General features: G+C 54.2%; 6 protein-coding genes across 6 annotated transcripts; 4 read left to right on the forward strand and 2 right to left on the reverse strand.

Moving 5' to 3' along the window:
• Positions 1-77: 77 nt before the first annotated feature.
• CAOG_04875 (hypothetical protein) lies at positions 78-1757 on the forward strand (the record flags this gene model as incomplete). The annotated part of the gene is made up of 2 exons (XM_004347576.1): positions 78-462; positions 538-1757. The coding sequence occupies 2 exons, from the start codon at positions 78-80 to the stop codon at positions 1755-1757; spliced, it is 1605 nt and encodes a 534-aa protein (XP_004347626.1).
• Positions 1758-1996: 239 nt separating this feature from the next.
• On the forward strand, positions 1997-6536 carry CAOG_04876 (SNF2 superfamily RAD5 protein). Its single transcript, XM_004347577.2, has 4 exons — positions 1997-3004; positions 3133-3267; positions 3346-6072; positions 6148-6536. The coding sequence occupies exons 1-4, from the start codon at positions 2042-2044 to the stop codon at positions 6439-6441; spliced, it is 4119 nt and encodes a 1372-aa protein (XP_004347627.1). The 5' UTR covers positions 1997-2041; the 3' UTR covers positions 6442-6536.
• A 22-nt stretch (positions 6537-6558) lies between these two features.
• On the forward strand, positions 6559-10123 carry CAOG_04877 (hypothetical protein). Its single transcript, XM_004347578.2, has 2 exons — positions 6559-8170; positions 8321-10123. The coding sequence occupies exons 1-2, from the start codon at positions 6591-6593 to the stop codon at positions 10029-10031; spliced, it is 3291 nt and encodes a 1096-aa protein (XP_004347628.1). The 5' UTR covers positions 6559-6590; the 3' UTR covers positions 10032-10123.
• On the reverse strand, positions 10067-13173 carry CAOG_04878 (sorting nexin associated protein 1). Its single transcript, XM_004347579.2, has 10 exons — positions 13146-13173; positions 12684-12764; positions 12355-12429; positions 11758-12177; positions 11530-11641; positions 11216-11453; positions 11042-11142; positions 10826-10939; positions 10666-10742; positions 10067-10563 (listed from the first exon to the last, which is right to left on the reverse strand). The coding sequence occupies exons 1-10, from the start codon at positions 13152-13154 to the stop codon at positions 10213-10215; spliced, it is 1578 nt and encodes a 525-aa protein (XP_004347629.1). The 5' UTR covers positions 13155-13173; the 3' UTR covers positions 10067-10212.
• A 177-nt stretch (positions 13174-13350) lies between these two features.
• CAOG_04879 (hypothetical protein) lies at positions 13351-16424 on the reverse strand. Its single transcript, XM_004347580.2, has 3 exons — positions 14931-16424; positions 13912-14793; positions 13351-13783 (listed from the first exon to the last, which is right to left on the reverse strand). The coding sequence occupies exons 1-3, from the start codon at positions 16101-16103 to the stop codon at positions 13433-13435; spliced, it is 2406 nt and encodes an 801-aa protein (XP_004347630.2). The 5' UTR covers positions 16104-16424; the 3' UTR covers positions 13351-13432.
• CAOG_04880 (ornithine-oxo-acid transaminase) lies at positions 16202-19101 on the forward strand (the record flags this gene model as incomplete). Its single annotated transcript, XM_004347581.1, has 3 exons — positions 16202-16438; positions 17748-18658; positions 18721-19101. Exons 2-3 carry the CDS (start codon positions 17867-17869, stop codon positions 19099-19101), a joined length of 1173 nt encoding a protein of 390 aa, XP_004347631.1. The 5' UTR covers positions 16202-16438; positions 17748-17866.
• Between the last annotated feature and the right edge of the window lie 35 nt (positions 19102-19136).

Consider the following 19136-nt stretch of genomic DNA (forward strand, 5'->3'; position numbering starts at 1 on the left):
CTCTCTCTGTCTCTCTCTCTCTCTCTCTCTCTCTCTCTGTTTTTTGCTGTTTAAAACTTTTGTTTTGTCTTCCAAAAATGGCAGATCTCAACCTGTCCCGCCACACAGCTTCAAGCGACCAACAGCAGCAACTTCATGGTGCCGTCCGACCTGCCTCGCCCACTCAAGACCGCCAACCTGATGACATTCAGCGACCTCGCCTGGAGCAACCAGAGAATGAGCGACGAGTCTTGCTCGCTCCGATCCAACGACTGGAGACAACTCTGGCAGCCGACCGAACTGCACAACAGGAGCTGCAAACCCGGGATGCTGCAGCCGTCCGTGACGCTGGAGATGCCGAGACAGCAACACGACGCCAGCAACAAGCGCTGCAACTTCAGATTGGAATCAACACGACCGCTGATCTCGAAGCAACTCGCCAACGGCTGTTCGCCCTGACCCCAGCCCCAGCCCCGAGTCAATGTATGTCATCCATTCTATTGAGATGCGTGTGCTGAAGGAAGAATTCTCACTTTGGATCTCTCGATTGTTTGGCAGTGCCCGATCACAACTTGCTTGTCAGATTTTGGCAAGCTCTTCACGCCGGTCAAGTGACCCAGCAGGTGGTGCGACTGAATTTCGATACGAACCAGATGGTCGAGGTGGATCCTGCCGCCAGACAGCCGCTTCAGATGGATCGTGTTCCGAGCCGGGTCGCCAACTTGGTCGACATCCACCTCTTGACTCTGCCTGAGGGCGTGTTCTGGCTTGGACGGCCTGAATTGGGATCAGACCTCATGGTTCGCGACTGCTACTCTGGGTTGTTCGACCAGATCACGGCGCCGAAGTTTGCAACGCAGCTTCGTTGGGTTGTCACCGGCAATCCTGCCATCGGCAAGACGTTCTTCTCGGGCTACTTTATCTATCGTCTGCTTCAGCAAAATCCCCAGCTGACTGTGGTTTACGAGCCGGCAGAGATGCCAGCCAAGAACAGATACCTCCTTCAAAATGACGGAACAGTCCTTAGTGGAGTTTACTCTCCAAACGACAACTTTGTGGATGAGTGTTTTCGGAATCGTCGCGACGATGTCTGGTTCATTGCAGACGGACACACACCAACATTTTATGGCAACGCGCGCACCCTGCTCGTCACCTCTCCCTGCAGCAATTTTGACAAGAAACTGTTAAAGGAATATGCTTCCAAACTTTACATGCCTGTGTGGTCCTGGAACGAGCTGTCGTGCTGCTTGCGGCACTCTCTTCGTCGAGAAAATGCGGACAGTGCTCGAATCCTATCCGCAATGCATTCCGCGAATGAACGATTCCGACATTGGGGTGGGATTGCCCGCGTAGTATTGGGAGCGGTTTTCGGCTCGGACGAGATCGATTGGCTGAACGACCTTGATCGTGCCATCCGATCCCTTTCGTTGCGGACTCTCTTGTCCCTAGGTCAGCCAGTGAATGAACTGATTGTCTTTGACCCCGTGCTGCACATCGAGGTTCTTCCCGCACTGTGGCATGACTCGGACGGCCGCGCGCATCAGTCCTTCTTGCGAGGTCGCATGATCTTTGCGTCCGACTGGGTTCGAGACACAGTCTTGAACAACTTTGTGCAATGGCAGCGTGACGATCTTGTGCGGTTTCTCCGAAGCTCGCATGGGCTGAATGATTCCGCCTCCTATACGGCTGTGCAGTTGAAAAGTGAGCTCATTCGGGTCCTCAACAAGGAGTCAGCTTCCCAGTTCTGTCCAACGATCGGGCACCTGAATTCACTCTGAGGATTGCTCTGCCAGGATCTCTGGAGACAGAGCCGTTACTTTCGGCCACACTTCCGACTTTAACGCCATCAGCTCGCTTTGACGGCCGTGTGCTTCGTTCGACTCCTCCGAATATTCGGCAAGTCGTACAATTTGCACTCTGCATCTCTTTCACATCTTGATACTGCCAATTCTGTATTTTTCTGCCCTGTCAAATAAATCGTGCTTGTCACCATTCATTGCTCACTCTCCCAGGTGCGCCCAGAGCTGAATCCCTCCTTGCTTGATCGCTCAGACCAAACCCCATGAGCACTGCTGGCGATGCCGCTGCTGCCTCCACAGCGCTGCTGGCCATTCTCGGACTTGGCCAAGACAAGCTCCAAGCAGTGGCTGCGCTGGTTGCACGCTGCGGCGGTGACGTGGATCGCGCTGCCGACCGCTACTTTGCGAGCAACGGGCAAGCGCTGCTGGTCGCTGCTGCCCCGAGTGCTCCAGCGGTCGACCAGCCGCGCGCCGCGTCACCGGCAGTCTCGTCGGGATGGCTGAAGATTGTCGGTGCATCAAAGTCAAAGCCGGCTGCTCAGTCGTCGTCTCGTGCGACTCTGCCGACCGGCAAGCGCAGTGCAAGCATGGCTGAACTGGACGGCGACGCCGCCGCCGCCGCTGCCATCTCTCCGGTGTTGCATGATGGCACAATTGCAATGCAGACAAATGGTCCATTTGACTTGCAGGAGGACGACGACGACGACAAGGACGGCGATGCAGAAGAGGCTGATGTGAATGGCCGCTCCTCCACCTCGTTTCCCGCCAAATCGATTCACAGCGACGTCGACATTGACCTTGGTGATTCGAGCAACTCGTGCGATGCGGGGGCTATCGTTGCGAGCTCACTGGCATCATCAGCTCAGCTTCCTCTGGCAAAGCGCGCGCGTTCCGAAATCAACACTCTTGACACCTCCAAGTTCGCCGCTGTCACCGAAGCATGGCCAAAATACCTGGGTGAGCTAGTTTGCATTGGGTACGCAACTCGTACGAGTACCGGTCTCGCCTGTCCGGGCGCCGAGTTCACCACAGAGCGCTCGGGAGGAGTGCTCGCTGCGCTGCCAGACGACAACAAAGCTGCTGAGGCCAGTTCCACCACCACCAACGGCTCTTCCAGCTCAGCCAAAGGTCGGCCATTTCCGCAACTGGCTGCCTCTCGAGGAAAGGGTAGAGCTGGCAAAGCCGAGACTTCGACTGTGATTCGCTTCCTTGTGAATGACTTTGAGGTAAAGACGTTCTGCCGGATTGGACCAGCTCGCAATTCCGCTGCTAGTTGGTTTTTTTTCTTGTCTTTGTTGTTTAATTTTATGTTTGCGACGCTGACCAACTGGCGTTTTTTTTGGCTGCGTTGTAGATTGGTCGGCTGCCAAGCGATGTGTGCCAGTACCTTGCCCCGTTGATCGATTTCAACATTGTTCACGTCATAGGCACTTGCATCGATGCACCACCCAAGCTTACGTCCATGGACAGTGTTATTTTACAACTTAAGGTGCAAGAGTTTGTTGTGGTTTATCATTCAGACTTGCCTGTGAGTGAAATTGTCGCTGACATAGCACAACCAATGCAGATTTACGGGTTGCGACAAGGTTTCTCGAAACCACCGCAAACTGGCTTGAGCGCCGCGCTCACGGACGACGAAGATAGCCGAGCGCTATTGAAGAAGCAGTGCCTCGCCCACTTGTTCGAGGCGCTCAACGTTCGAACACGACGGTCAGAGTTTAATGCGCAGGCAATGCGTTCAGCCGCGTTTGTCTCTCACTCTGTGCCGCCGGCACCGACTGCCGAATCTGCTGCGGCGCGCGACCGAGAGGACACTCTGGCGGCGGATTTGGACCAAAGCATCGATGCCGCTTTGGAGAGGGAGAATGGCAGCGCAAAACCAGCCACGCGTGGCGCCGACACGAGTGCACCGGCAGACGGCGAGCGCGCGCTCTCCGAGTTTGAGCTTGACACAGTGTATCAATCTGCACAGGCTTTGGACGCACGGTTGGCAGAGGTGGAACCCGTGGACACATTCCGGACGCAGCTCAAGCCTTACCAAAAGCAAGCGCTGGGTTGGATGCTCATGCGAGAGCTTGCAGCGCGCAGTAGCGACGGAGCTAGCGGCAGTCACGGCAGCAGCTCATCGAGCAGGGATGACGCATCTCGGAATGGGAAGCAGACTGCCCTCCACCCGCTGTGGCAGGAATGCGAGTTCCAGAATGGCGACGTGTTCTACTGGTCGCCAGTCTCTGGTGGCTTGTCCGTCCACTTTCCGCATGCATCGTCCCAGGTCAAGGCGGGTATTCTGGCTGACGAAATGGGACTTGGAAAAACGGTGGAGATGCTCTCCCTCATTGCGTCCAATCCTGCTCCGGCGGGCGTGGCTTACGGCAAACTTCCAGGCGCAAGATCTTCATCATTATTTTCGGCAGCTGCATCAGCATCGGCATCAGCATCGGCATCAGCAGCAGCAGCATCACCAATGGTTTCCCTTTTTGGCACCCAATCCATCGGCATCAAGCCAACAGCGTTAGACGAGTCCGACTCTTCACTCAAGCTTCCTCGTGCAAGAGGCACTCTGATTGTGTGCCCAATGTCTCTCTTGGGACAGTGGCGCGATGAAATCCAAACACACACAGCCATCCCGGCCGATGCTGTGCTCGTCTATTATGGCGGCAGCCGCTCGCGCTCATTGGTTGATTTGTGTCAGTCGTACGAGATTATTCTCACAACGTACGGCACATTGGCAGCCGATTTCGTGGCGTGGCGCTCGAGCAGCAGCAGCAACAGTCAAAGCACCAGCACTGGCGCAGCAGGAGGCTCACTCCTCACCCTCTTTCACGTCCACTTCCATCGTGTTGTGCTTGACGAGGCCCATACCATCAAGACGAGACACACCCAAGCATCGATATCTTGCAAAGCCTTGCACGGTGAGCGTCGCTGGGCACTCACTGGCACGCCCGTCCAGAACAAGCTCGAAGACGTCTTTTCGCTCATCCAATTCCTCCAGGTCGAGCCTTGGTGCTCGTTTGGGTTTTGGTCTGCCATGATTGGCAAACCGTTTGACAAGCGCGATCCCGCGGCCCTTGATGTGCTGCAGAGCGTGCTCCAGCCGCTCATGCTGCGCCGAACACACAAAACACGCGATTGGGCTGGAAATCCGATTCTTTCGTTGCCCCCGTTGCGACAGCAGATGGTAGAACTTGAGCTGTCCCCTGGCGAGCGGGAGTTTTACATGGCCATCTTCAAGCGGACCAAGACACGGTTTTCAGAGTTTTGCTCTGCCGGCAGGATGCTTTCAAACTATGCGGGCATTCTCGAGCTGCTCATGCGTTTGCGTCAGGCGTGTGACCATCCGTTTTTACTCTCCAGTGCGCTTTCTTCGACTGCTCGTCGAAATCAGGATGTGTCTGGAGATCAGGTTAGCAGCTCAATGAGCGCGCAGACGTCTTCTTCTTCTTCTTCTTCGTCCTCGTCCTCTTCCTCTTCGCTGGTGGGCAACGTGGAAGAGCTAATCGAGGCCTTTCTTTCTGATGACGGAAATGCCACGTTAGCGGGCTACGCTGCCGAACTGCAGCAAACCGTGGTGAATGGCAACCTTGGAGAGAAGGAATGTCCAATCTGCTTGGATTTTCCCGAGGACATTGTGGTTACGCCGTGCTTGCATACCGGATGCAAAGGCTGCATGCAGCACACTGTCGCTCGCTTGCATTCGTGTCCGGTTTGTCGGAAGCCCGTTGAACCGCAACAGCTGGTGCAAGTCGCTCGCCCTCCGGCCAATCTGGCTGCTGCACCAGTCACATCCAATTCTTCTTCAGCTTCCAATTCAGCACAATTGACTGAAATTGGCGACGATAGCAATAGCAGCATTGTGACTCTCGATGCGGATACGAATGACACGCTGTCTGCCGCTCGGGACGGAGACCGTGCCTCGCTCTTTGGCGTCCAGCTGGCCACGCGAAATCGCACGTCCTCGTTCATGCGCCGGGCGGAACTTGTGGGAAACCGACCGTGGAAGGCCAGTACCAAGATTCTTGCGCTGGTGGCTGCGCTCAAAGAATTGTGGACGGTCGAACAGGACGCCAAAGCCGTCGTATTTTCGCAGTGGACCTCAATGATGGACTTGATTGAGGTCGAGTTCCGACACCAGGGCTTCGTCTATGTGCGACTTGACGGGTCACTGTCCCAGCCACAGCGAGAAAGGGTGCTCGAGGCCTTCCAGCGAGATCCGGCCGTCAAAATTATCATTATCAGTCTCTTCAGCGGAGGCGTCGGGTTGAATCTCACTGCGGCGGCGAACGTTTATTTAATGGTATGTGATCATCTTCACGGGGCTTGGTGGAACGTGAGGTGTGTGTGTGGGAGCTAACTGTTGCTTGTTGTGTAGGACTCGTGGTGGAATGTCGCAGTCGAAAATCAAGCGCTGCATCGGGTCCATCGCATCGGGCAGACCAAGCCGGTGATTGTCACGCGGTTTATTGCAGCGCGCACTGTTGAAACGCGGATGCTGAAAATTCAGGCCCGCAAGCAGTTTTTAGCGAATCATGCCTTGGCCACGAACAAATCCGAACAGCAGGACTTGCGAATGCAGGATCTCAAGCTTCTTTTTGCGGATGACGAGCCAGTGGTTCCCTCAAGCTCGTCTACCGATATGATGGTTGGCGACAGCATTGGCAGTTAGGGGGGGGGGTTGAAATTGCGCTGGTCTGGACAACGTGAACACACAAAGTCGCTGTTGTATTTTGAGTGTAATTTTTGGCGCGTAAAATAGTTCAGTTTTTTTTTTTTTCTTGTTTTATTCTTCTTTTTCTTCTTTTTGGCTGTCTGTCAATGGCCAGTGACTCCCATTCACGAGCCAAGGGCGGGCTTGGTGTATCGAGGCCTGCCACTGGAAGCAATCTGGAAGCGGAGACGCGAAGGAAACGTCGACGGATTGACAGCGACGATGAAGAGCCCAACACGCAAAATTTGGCGGGAAATCTGGATTCAGCGGAACAGTCAAGCGCGAGCATGGACAACACGATGCCCGTTGTGCCAGCCACTGAGGCGGGTGATGGAGCTACTGTAGCGACCTCTGCTTGCACGCCCGTCCAGTCGGAACAGCCGCGTGTTGGCAGTGAGACTGAAGCAGGCAGCATCGAGCAAGCGCCGTCTGCTACTGCTGCTGCTGCTGCTGCTGCTGGCAGTGCAACGCCAACGCCAGTCGCACCTTCACGACGAAGCGTACGGCAACATCAGCAGCAACTGATGCGACCGGACGACAGTGCCGACGAGGACGACGACGAGTCGAATCCCATGCGCCGGCCGTCGTACCGCCGCGTCATGGCGACGCTTGCTCCTCGCCTCCACCCGCTGCCGGTGCGTGCGCGCAGCCAAGACAGCCCAGATGCACGAAGCAAGTCCAGCCGAGAGATCACAGCTTCGTCAAGCAGCAGGTCCAAAAGCCGCCGACAGGACGCAGTGGACGCGGACGACCATGATGATGATGATGATGATGATGAGACCACTCTGCAGGATGAACATGACGATGAACCACCATCGGCGTTTGGCAAGTTTTACGCGCTGACATCGCGTCCAGTGCCATTCTCACGATGGGACTCTTCGAGCAAGTCGCAGCGGCTGTACGAGGGGCTGTCAAGGCGCCTCGATGCCATGCTCCTTTCGCGAGCGACATCGTCCAACAAAAACAACGCGGCAGGACGTGCAACTCGTTCAAGTCACAATTCGAGCAAATCAGCCCCTGGCAAAATCAACCCTGCCACGGCTGATGAGACGACGCGAGCCCCAGAGCGTGCCGTGGAGCACGAGCACCAGCAAGTGTTTGTTGATCCTGCGTCGCGCATGGTTGTCGACGACCCTGCGCTGCTCAACGCAGAGGGCGCATATGCAACGGTGCAGGACTGGATTGCCGAGTACAACTTGACCAAGATCCAAATTCCCGACCCCGATGCAACGATATCTGCGGCAAGCTTCAAAGAGGTTTCCGACAAGACCACAGATTCTGCTCGACCACCCTTCAAACGGCCGCTGCATTATATTCGTCACACTGTGGACGATTTGGATGTGCTCTCGCCGCATTCTACTGTATGTCTGTACGATATCGATGCGCAGGACGAACAACGGATTGCCTTAATCAACAGCACGCTGCAAACCGCATGGGCAGAAGCTCATGCCGCCCAACCAACGCTCCAACCAGACCCGCATGCCTCGCTGACCAAATTCACGCGCTGTGCGGCCTTGCCAGAGCCGCCGCGACTTTCCACCCAGGACTTTGAACGTATATTTTTCGAGCTTGAAAAGAGGACCTTCCACGAAATGCAACGGCGCATCGTGCTCGAACGTAATAGCGGCGTCGAGTTTAATCACGACATTGTCTGCGATGTTTGTCTGAGCGGAGATAGCGAGGATGGGTAAGGAAAGCTTCGTGGGGATTCCGTGGGGGTTTGTTTTCGAGGTGGGAAGACTGGATCCAAAACGAAAAAACCTAAAACAAAAAAAAAAAAAAAAAAAAAACTCAAAAAAAAAAAACTAACTGCTCCTTCGGGGATTGATTTGCTCAGAAATAACATTCTCTTCTGCGATGGATGCAATCTTGCAGTGCATCAAGCTTGCTATGGTGTCGAAAGCGTTCCCGAGGGGGCATGGTTTTGCTATCCGTGCGCGCATTCTTTGACAGATGCCAAGTGCATTTTCTGCCCAAACCGAGGAGGTGCGCTCAAACCTTGCGCGCCAAGCAAAATCACCGCACGCCTGCGACCCAACGGGCCAGCTCTGGCACATATCAGCTGTGCAATGTGGATTCCGGAAGTCTCCTTTGGAGACGCCGACGCGATGGAACCGGTCGAATCGGTCGACAACATTCCCCGCGATCGCTGGCAGTTGCCCTGCGACACCTGCTACCAAAACAAGCAGGGCGCTCCCATCCAGTGCTCGGTCAAGACGTGCATGAAGGCCTTCCACGTGACGTGTGCGCAGCGCGAGGGTCTGCACATGGAGATTCAGGACATCAAGTCGGGCGATATCAGCTACGTGGCCTACTGTCGAAAGCACACGACTGCCATCTTTCCCGATAGCTGCAAGGACGCCAAGAAGCGCGACCAAGCGCTCGATGCCGAAGCGCAGAGCACCATTTTGCATCGATTGCAGCACATTGAGAAGGAATTTTGGGCGTGTGTGACGCCGACTCAGGTTGCTTCGCTCATTACGACCATTCCTGCATCATCCGTGACGCCCATGGCAACCGTTGAATCAGCAGAAGCGACAATTGTAACTGCGCCGGCGGACGCTTCCGACCTGCCACAGCCGCAGCCTGCCGAGGTGGAGCAGAGCATGGCCTCCTCCCGCTCTGGCTCTGTGGACTCGCCAATGGCAGCAGACGCAGCCAAACCAACGCATCCTGCTGACACCCCTGTCGCCGAGGACGTCGCTCCTACGCTAGAATTGACTCCTGCTCTCGAGTTGGCCACGGCCGTGTACTGGTACTGGGTAATGAAGCGGCGGGCAAGAGGTGGAGCGCCGTTGCTGCGTCAATTCCTGACCCAAGTCCCCAAGGTCCATTCCCTTGAGGCCACCGGCACCGCCTCGTTGTTAACGGCTGAGGAACTGGCGCGCAGTGGCGACCAAATCCATGGCACTGCCGAAACCCACGTCCAGCTCCTCAACGTTTCTCGTTCAAAGTTGCGGGATGTCAAGCACTATTTAACCTCCGCTGTGGGTATGGAGATCCTTATGCAGCAGCAAGCAGTGATTCTGCTGCAGGGCATTCTTTCGAGTTTGGAACCGCGCGTTGCAACAGCAACAGATGTGGGTGCAGCAGTCTTGAGCGAGATGCAGCAGCTTCTGACCGATGCCACAAGCAGCTTGGAGGCCATTCCCAACCGCCTACACCTCTCATCGGCAAGCCTGAATGCGTTGGGCTCGGCCACTCTCAACTCTAACCGGGATCTTTCCAGCTACTGCTGGGCCTTGAGTCGGGCTGCTGCCAACCCGAGCCCAGCCTCCACAAACATGCACAGCATGAGCGGCTCGCCAGCTCCCGCGGCAACTCATTCTATGGCTTCCAACACCACACGTGGATTGACATCCAGCAGCCACAAGCGCAGCGCCAAAGCGCCACTTTCCACCAGCGCCCGCTCTCCTTTGCCTGCAGGGTTTGGCTCTTCGCCGTCGCCAACCATCCCTGAATTTAAAGTCCCGCCCAAAGAATTGCATGATGCTGATACGCCTCCTCCATCGGACGATGTTCGAGCTGAAATGATGGAAATGAGTTGATCTCGTCAGCTGGAAGGTGTTTTGTTTGTTTGTTGGTTGGTTTTGTTTGTCTGGGGTTTTTGCATAAATCGCGCTTTGAACACACATGTCACGACCTTTTTTTTTTCCTCGGATAAGTGCCAAGTTCACGACAAGCATGCATAATCAATGAAAACAAAATAGTTGCGGTTGGTTGTCGCAACTATTGAGGAATATCTTGGAACTTTTGCAGGGCATTTTGCAGCTTGCCAACAATCTGCTGATAAAACTCGATTTGGCTGGCGAGGTACGTCTCCATGGAGAGCTTGGTATCGAAATTGCGCTCGGTGTGGAAGCGGTCCAATTCGGACAAGGTCACGTTCGAGATGACCTCGCAACGCTGCTGGACTGCCGCAACATCCGATCCGTCCGCTTTGCCTTGCTCTTGCAGCTTTGTCGTCTCCTTGAGCCGGTTGTACGCCGAGGTGTGCGTGTCGACAATCGAGGGGTAGGTCGGAAGGATTCCAAGGTATTCGGCCGTGTCGGCAAGCAAGGGTGTCATGTCTTTTGCGGGCTGATCCACAAACAAGCGCAGCTCATTGAGTTGATCAGAGCGAAGAAAGAAAGCGGGGAACACCCCAAGCACAAAAGAAAAAAAAAAGAACGACACAAGTACCTGATCGGCGAATGACTGTCCAATCTCGTTGAGGGTTGTGCTGGTAAACTCGATGGCCTTGGTGAGCGGAGTGCACGCTGAACAAGCGAAAGGAGACGTGAGACGTGTGAGCTCCCGTAACACGAAATGCGAAAACACCACAACAAAGAAATCCACTCACCTTGGCAGTTCTGGCGCCAGCACCAGACGCCATCACGGTGGCCTTCATCCTTCCAGTCATCACTGGTGAGGTCGCCAAATGCATGACCTACTCGCTGAACTTCAGTTTTAATGTCTTACAAAACAAAAAAAAAAGCGGTGAGAGGTGAGAAACCCAAAAGAAATGCTTCCCCACCCGTCCTCCAACGATGGCAGCAACCACAACATCAACACTCACCTTGACTGAACGATGAGAATCGTTCTCCACATTCTCGAACCTTGTCCATACGCCTCTCCATTCCACGAACAAACTTGCCAAAGGACTCGACTTGCGTGTCACTGCGACAGAGACAACAAGTAAGCCATCAAGTCCTCGAATTGCCAATGCAATCGATTGCATCAGAATACTCACGCGTCAGGGGGAACATTGCCATCTGGAGCAGAAATGCACATGAAGAATTTCCCGCCAATGCATTCGTCCTTCTCGGCCTTGCGCTTGCCCGCCTTCCACTCCTTCTCTTCGCCATTGCAGGTCAAGAAGTGGTTCAGCGCCTCGCACTGGGAAATGACTGGGTGGCGCGCCAACCGCGTCAGCCAACGCTGGAGTTGCTGCTGGCGCAGTTTGATGAATTCTTCTTCATACCGACCCACTGAAGTCGGGTAGTAATCACAAAGAGTGAGCAAATGAAGCAGACAGTAGCATCGTTCAAGGATTGAGCGGCATACTTGCGGACTTGTCGGGAAGTGGAGGAATAGAAAGCGACGCAAACTTTTCAGTCAGTCGCTCGTACAACCAGTCAAAGTGCTTGTATCGACGACTGACAGCAACCCCAGTGTGCTAGAAAAAGGGGAATGCAGATTGCCGTGAGAGATCAAGCAGGGGAGCGGTCGGAAGCGGACCACTCCAACAATCCAAAAAAAAAAAAAAAACACAAAATATAAAATACGCCTTACCGAAGGCATCACATTGTATGCAATAAAGCTCTTGACGCCATGAAACTTGCTCTTTTTGGTGGGCTCGGTTACGGACACGGAAAAATACTGAGGAGCATCCAGCCAACGGGGACCGGCAACAACACGAACGACCAGGTCTGACGGCACCTTGTCAATGCTCTCGGCCATGAGGAAGGCTTCTCCACCCGTCTTCACGAACGCACTGAAGCGGTTGAGGTTGCGCCGCACGGTGCCCCGGCGAGCAGCCGTGCCATAGCCAGCCGAGGAGGCGTTGGAGGTCGATCGCGTGGCTCCTCGAGTTGCAGGCACAGGCTCTGCGTCGTCGTCATCCCAATTTTCCTCGTCATCAGCGGCAGCAGCAGCTGTCGGCACTGGCAGCGCACGAGATGGCAATGCACGAGCAGCCGGCGACGATGGCAGCTGTTGTTGCAAACGAAGCGAACGATTTGTGAGCTCGCACAGATTGTGAACCATCACCACCACCACCACGTCCTCCTTCGTGGCCATTCCAACAGGAAAGGTCCAACTGGATCTGTCCGCAGCGCTAGAACAACATCCCGCTCGGAACAACAACAACAAAATAAAAAAGAAACTTGCCTCCATCACGTAGCTTTCAGGAAAGTAACCCATCTGGCCATTGAGGACACCCATCCACCAGCCGTCGCCCGATCCCTGTTCAAATCAATAACAGCAGTACGTTGGGGGGGGCGCATATCAGGCCAGATGGACGTGAGTGTCACATTTCGAGGATTGATCCCGCGAAGGTGAGACATAAGGTTTGGGCAAACGAACGGCGGGTTTTCCAATCCAGTCCCTCGATGCCTTTTTTGTTGGCTTGGTCGGCCCTTTCTGGATCGTGCGTACGACTTGCATCAAGCCCATTCGTTGTAAAATGGGCTCTCCGATATGTGTGTAAGTCCTGTTACCTTGTCAGTGACTTGGATGACATTGTCGGTGAAGAACGACAGCTCGCCTTCGCCGCCTTCGTAGTCGTACAATGCGCGCGCCTGGCAAGCAAGCGAAAGTACAAGAGCAGCAGCGAACGAGAGAACAGACAAGTGAGTACGCACAACCGTCCGAGATCAACCAGTTGGAGCGAGTTCATTCATCGTCGTCGCGAATGAATGAGCATCTCTCTCTCTCTCTCTCTATCTCTCCCTCTCTCACACACACACAGAGGAGCAGCTCGTAGTCCAATGAGAATGCTTGCTAGTCTTCCATTGAACACGCGCATCGTCGTCGGTCGTGCTGCAGTCAATGCTCGCCGTCGTGTCACTTTTCCCAACTGCATTGTGTCACTCCAACGGAGCACATCCCGACACGATGCATTGTCGTGTTTGGATGACTTTGTGTGGATGAGTCTGTGTTGAATTCGCGCTTTGTTGTACCTGCGTCATTGCGAGTCGAAAGCCAGAGGAGGGAAAAAAAAAAAAAAAAAAAAAAAAAGCTGAATGATTTCCGCTTTTGTTCATTCGCTGCATTTGTTCACTTTTGTCACTCGAGTCCAACACAAAAAGTATAGGTGGTACAATGATGTAGTAGAGTATGTAGAAGAGATGCCTGTTTGTCGCAAAATCAATCGTCAGAGAGAAATGGAATGAAAACCGATTTGTACAACTCGATTGTGTTTATTGTTGCACGTCACTCGAACACCGGGCCCCCCCCCCTTCCTCGCTCATTGCTTGGTTGAAATGTGACTAAACACGACTAGCTGATTGCTGCTGGGACCGGGGGAGGCCGCCGCGCCAGTCTTTTTCGCCTTATTGGCGTGCTTTTCGAGCATCTCGCGAATGGCTTTGGAAACACCAGCGCCACCTCGGAACCGACCGAAATCATCGCGACAGGCCAGCATGATTTCCATATGCTCGGGGCTAAAGTCCGGATGGCGCGTGTGAATCTTATAGTAGGTCGAAGGAATGATGGACTCGGTGTCCGTCGCCAGTTCGCGCAAGTCGTACAACAGCGACAATCGCACATCCACCTGCAGCTTGAGTTCCGGTACACTAGCCACCTTGGAGGCAAAGAACTACGAGAGCCGACGAGAGAATCAACGCAAAGGGCGGGCGGTGAGCAGAGCATTCAACACACACAAGCTCACTCACTCACTCACTCACTCACTCACTCACACATAAGCACAAAACACAGACAACATACCTGCTGCAGCTTGTCAATATCCTTCTTCATCAAATCACGAATGTCGGACTTGATGAGGGCGCGCTTGTTGAACATGGCACGCACGTACGAAATGATGACTTGGTCGAGCGTAAGTGCGAGTGTTTTCGGCACATAGTCTGGGTGCATGTGCTGGGCAAGATCGTTGGCGTAGTCGTCAAGCGTGGCGACCACCGTGTCAATCTCGCGAGGTGCCTCGTACCACTTGCGCGTAAACAGCCCGACAAGCACGGGATCGAGATCGCCCAAAATGATACGAACGAGATGGCCCTGCGCCACAACGGCAAGTTGCTCAAAGCCAGACACGACATTGGCCAGCTGGTTGCGGCAGACGGAGAGGAACTGAGCCTCGAGATGGGCGTCCTCCTCGACACGGGATCGCAGCTGCTCGGCGTAGATACCGCACTGCACGCTATTGTTGACCACCGCCAGCAAAAACTCGAGCATGAAGGACGGGCGCTCTTCGGGAGTCACGGCAAAGTAGCCATTGGTAGTCTCGTTCAATTCCTTTTCAAAGTCGTCCTGGAATCCGAGCAGCATGGCCGTGCAGAGCTGAACGACTTCAAAAATAAACTTGCCGTGCCGCGTGCGGAAGGCGACCGCGACCTGTTGATCAATCATCTGGAAGAGAATGATGGTTGCTTCGGTCACGTACAAGCCCTTCGAGTCGGTGTCTGGCGGACCCTCGCGATCTGGGTTGTGAATCCACTCTTGCAGCTCGTTCTTGATAATATTGCGGCACCACTCTTGCATCTTTTCACGAACGAGGCGCGTGTATCGCTCCATGAGCAAGTCCTGCTTTTCTGCGGGCATGGGGTCTTGCGCGGTGACTCCCAGTTTCTTTTGCAGGTTTTCAGTGTACGACTGTGTGAAATGGCATGGGGGGAGGTGATGGAGACCAACCGAAAACAAAAACATTGAGTATGCATATCAAATCACGAAATCAAAAGCGCGAGGGGCTGCTCGAAATCAAAAGCACCGGGGGCTCCTCGAAATCTTACCTGCATCCAGTTGAGCATGGCGAGAATCTCGGAAGGCTCGAGCTCGCGCTCGACAAGCTCGAGCAACACTTCGCTGACATGCGAATTGTACGAGGCCACGTAGAGATTGAAAATGTTGTAGTGAGGAGGGAAGCATGGCACAAAGTCGTTCTTGACGGTGAGCAGATCTTCAAAGATGAACTTGGAGAGACGCTCGAGAAAAGGCTCGACGTGCTCCTTGTCGTCGACAACCTGCGCCTCAAAGCGCACGACGGCCGAGGCCAGCAACCGCTCGAGCGCCTTCTCTCTGTACCCTCGAGGACGACGCGATCGATCGATTTTGACGGGTGCTGCGGGATCGAGCACTTGGATGTCGGCCTTTTCCTCGCGCTCGACGATGCGCAGGACGGTGACGAGCAGCTGCGGCTTGGTCTTGATGAGCGACATGCCCTGGTCGAGCAGATGCCAGAGACGCTTGGCCAGCAAATCACTGAGCGTATCGACCTCGGCAAAGTACCACTGCAGCGCTTCGTGCTCGTCCGACAAGTGGCGGGCGTGGTAGAGCAGCTCGTCGCGGATGAACTCGAGCGCGGACAGATTCTCGTAAATGTACAGTAGATTGCAGTCCTCTGCATCCATGGCAATCTTGAGCTGCTTGACCGTCTGCGGGACGACATAGATGCGGTCCAGGTTCTTGCGGGTCTTGATCAGCGTCTTGCGGGCGTCGTTGACCTGCTTGAACTCGGACGCGTCCAAGCCCAGCGCGCGGCTCGACTTGCACAGCGTGTCCACCGATGCCAGATTGCCACGCACCTGCCGGATGTTCTGGATGGACGCGTGCAGCAGCTCGAGGCCGCTGCGAATGTCATCAACTTGGGTTTGGAGCGCCGTTCGCAGTCGCGCGTCGACGCTCTCCTTCTCGCGCAGAAGCCGTCGTCGGTGCTCGGATACCTTGTCGAGCTGCTCTGGGCGCTGCAGCAGCTGGGCGATGCGCTTGGCGGCGGTCTCTGCCGCGTCTGCCTCAGTGTCCATTTTTTTTGTTTTTCTGAAAGTGGGAGAAAGGGAAGGACGTACAGTAGACTGAACTGGTTGTTTGTGCAAAGCAAAAGCGAGGTTTTTGTGCTCAGAAGCTCGGGTGCAAATGACGATTCTGAGACTGTGAGCGGGATGGCCAAACAAAGCCCTTTTGTGCATTTTGGGATTGTTTCACCACGCATGTTGGCACCCACCCCCGACGACTAGTTCCCCCCTAATCTCTTCTTGTCATTTTCCAAGAATCAATCCATCTTTGTGTTACATTGCGTTGCGCTCCCTTTCTGTTTCTACAAGCCGCTTTCAACCCAGCAGCCCGCTTTCCGCTCGCTTTCCCCCTCGCTTTCCAGCCGCCCCCCCCCATCCCCAATCCCGCCTCTTCCCCGCTTTCTCTTTCCTTCCTGAATGGTGAAAGTCTTTAGCCGAACACAGCCAGCCATCTCGTCCACCGTTTGTTCCCGCGATCCATCCTCGTATCATCAGTCCAAACGATTCATGTACGTTTTTTTTTTTTTGTTTTTTTTTTTTCTTTTTTTTTTCGTTTTTTTTTCCCCCAATGTTTCTGTTTGTTGTTTTGCTGCGCTTTCTTTTTCCGTGTGTCGCGCTTCTTTTGCAGCTACTTTGCTTTCATTTCTACTCAACTTGGTCCAGTTGAGACGCAGCACGCAGCACGCGCTCCGAACATCAACAACATCAACAACAACAACGCACTCAAAACGCCAAACATCATGCTTTTTTTTTTTTTTTCAATCGTGTCGTGACTTTTTTTTTTTTTTTTTTTTCCTGTGGCTGTGGCTGTGTGTGTTATTCTGCGGCTCGTCGCTGATGTGCAGATGCAGTTGTTTGCTTCTTGTTTTTCTTGCTCTTTTGAGGGGGTGCTGCGTTCCTGCAAGGAAAGCATTGAAGATTGAAGACGAACAAAAAAAAAAAAGTCCTTGTCATGGTTTTTTCATACATCCTTTTTTTTTTTTTTTTTTTTTTTTTTCGTCCTTGTCACAGTGTTGTTTTTTTCCCCTTTCCGTCATTGTCATTTTCCTCAACAGCAGAAAGCAAAATAGAAAGAAGAAAAACAAAATCACAATGGCGTCAAAAGTGAAAACGATCAATAACAAAGCATTGAGCAATAAGAAGTGAGCAAAAGCAGTGAGGAAGAATAGAATGTGGCGCGATTGTGAAAACACAAACACAGTCACGATCAGCACTTGCACTTTGAACATTGGGTCGCGGGGGGGGGGGGGAAGTCTCGGCAAATCCCTCTGTGTGTGTATGTGTGTGTGTGTAAACGCTCTTTGATCATTGCAGCCAGGCGGCAAGATGTCAATGTCCCCTGCCTCGCGTTGAGACAACACAGCAACGCCGATGCTTTGATCCCTGCTCTTTCCCCCCAAACAAAAAAGCGCCTTCGATCGTACTGTGTGAGCTCGTGAAATACGATGCTGTCATTCATAATTCAATCCATCTCAGTCGTCTTTTTGGTCGTTCAGTTTCATTTTGTTGTTACTGTGGTGCGTTTCACTCCCGCCCACTCTTGCGCTCTCTCTTTCTCCCTTTCATTGTCACTGTCATTGTTATTGTGCGAATTCAACTTCAACTTGCTTCTTCTTCTTATTCCCTTTGTTGCTTTGTTGCGAGAAGGGGGGGGGGTTTCGCTCTTGTGTCTGTATGATTCCCCCTCCTCTCTCCCTTATCGTCCTACCAACCTCCGATAACTCTTGCGGTGGTTTTTTTTTTCTTTTTTCTTTTCCTATCAACCTCGCTGACTTGTTTGTCTTCCTTTTGCCTGCTTCTACTTGCTCTCCAAAACAGTTAAACAGCGCCAAGCTTCTTTATCGCCATCAAGCCAAAGTTCCCTTTTTTTTCTCTCTCTCTTTCACAAACTCCCATTTCACCTCCAAGCTCCCCTTTCTTTTTTCCTCATCAAAACCATGGTTCAGCAGCTCAAGTCCAAGGATTACATTGCGATGGAAGACGCATACAATGCGCACAACTACCACCCAGTCCCCGTGGTCATCTCGCGCGGCCAGGGCGTCAACGTCTGGGACGTCGACGGCAAGCAGTACATTGACTTTCTGTCGGCGTACTCGGCCGTCAACCAGGGCCACTGCCACCCGCGCATCATTGCCGCGCTCGTCGACCAGGCGTCGCGACTCACGCTGACCTCGCGCGCCTTCCACTCTGACCAGCTCGGCATCTACGCAAAGTTCATGACAGAGTACTTTGGCTATGAAAAGATCCTGCCCATGAACACTGGCGTCGAGGGCGGCGAGACGGCCGTCAAGATTTGCCGCAAGTGGGCCTACACGGTCAAGAAGGTCGCGCCCAACCAGGCCAAGATCATTTTCGCCGCGGGCAACTTCTGGGGCCGCACGGTCACTGCCGTCTCGACCTCCACCGACCCCACCACCAAGGACAACTTTGGCCCCTACACGCCCGGCTTCCAGGTCATCCCGTACAACGACCTCAACGCGCTGCGCGAGGCCGTCCAGGACCCCAACACTGCCGGCTTTTACATTGAGCCCATCCAGGGTGAAGCCGGTGTTGTCGTCCCCGACGACGGCTACTTGCGCGAGGCCTACGCCATCTGCAAGGCCGCGAACGTCCTGTTCATTGCCGACGAAATCCAAACCGGTCTTGGCCGCACGGGCACCCTCCTTGCATGCGACCACGACGGCGTCCGCCCCGACATTCTCATTCTCGGCAAGGCCCTGTCTGGCGGCGTGCTCCCCGTCTCGGCCGTCCTCTGCGACGCCAAGTACATGGACGTCATCACGCTGGCGAGCACGGCTCGACCTACGGCGGCAACGCCCTTGCATGCCGCGTGGCCATGGCCGCGCTCGATGTCCTGCGTGACGAGAAGCTCACCGAGCGCTCCTTCCGTCTGGGCAACGTCCTCCGCGCCGAGCTCAGCAAGCTCCAGGAGCAGTACAAGTGGGTCCAACTTGTCCGTGGTCGCGGCCTTCTGAATGCCATCGTCATTGACGAGACGTTCAAGGTGTCTGCCTGGGACATTACCTTGATGCTCAAGGACGCCGGTCTGCTTGCCAAGCCCACCCACGGCCACATCATCCGCCTCGCCCCGCCGCTCGTCATTTCCGACGAAGAGCTTGCCAAGGCTGTCGGCATCATTCGTGACGTCTTTGCCAAGGTCAATGCCCTGTGAGCGGTGAGCGGCTCTAATTTCGTAGGAGTGGTTTA

This window comes from Capsaspora owczarzaki (assembly GCF_000151315.2).
Source record: "Capsaspora owczarzaki ATCC 30864 unplaced genomic scaffold supercont2.7, whole genome shotgun sequence".
In the NCBI taxonomy this organism is placed as follows: Eukaryota; class Filasterea; order Ministeriida; family Capsasporidae; genus Capsaspora; species Capsaspora owczarzaki.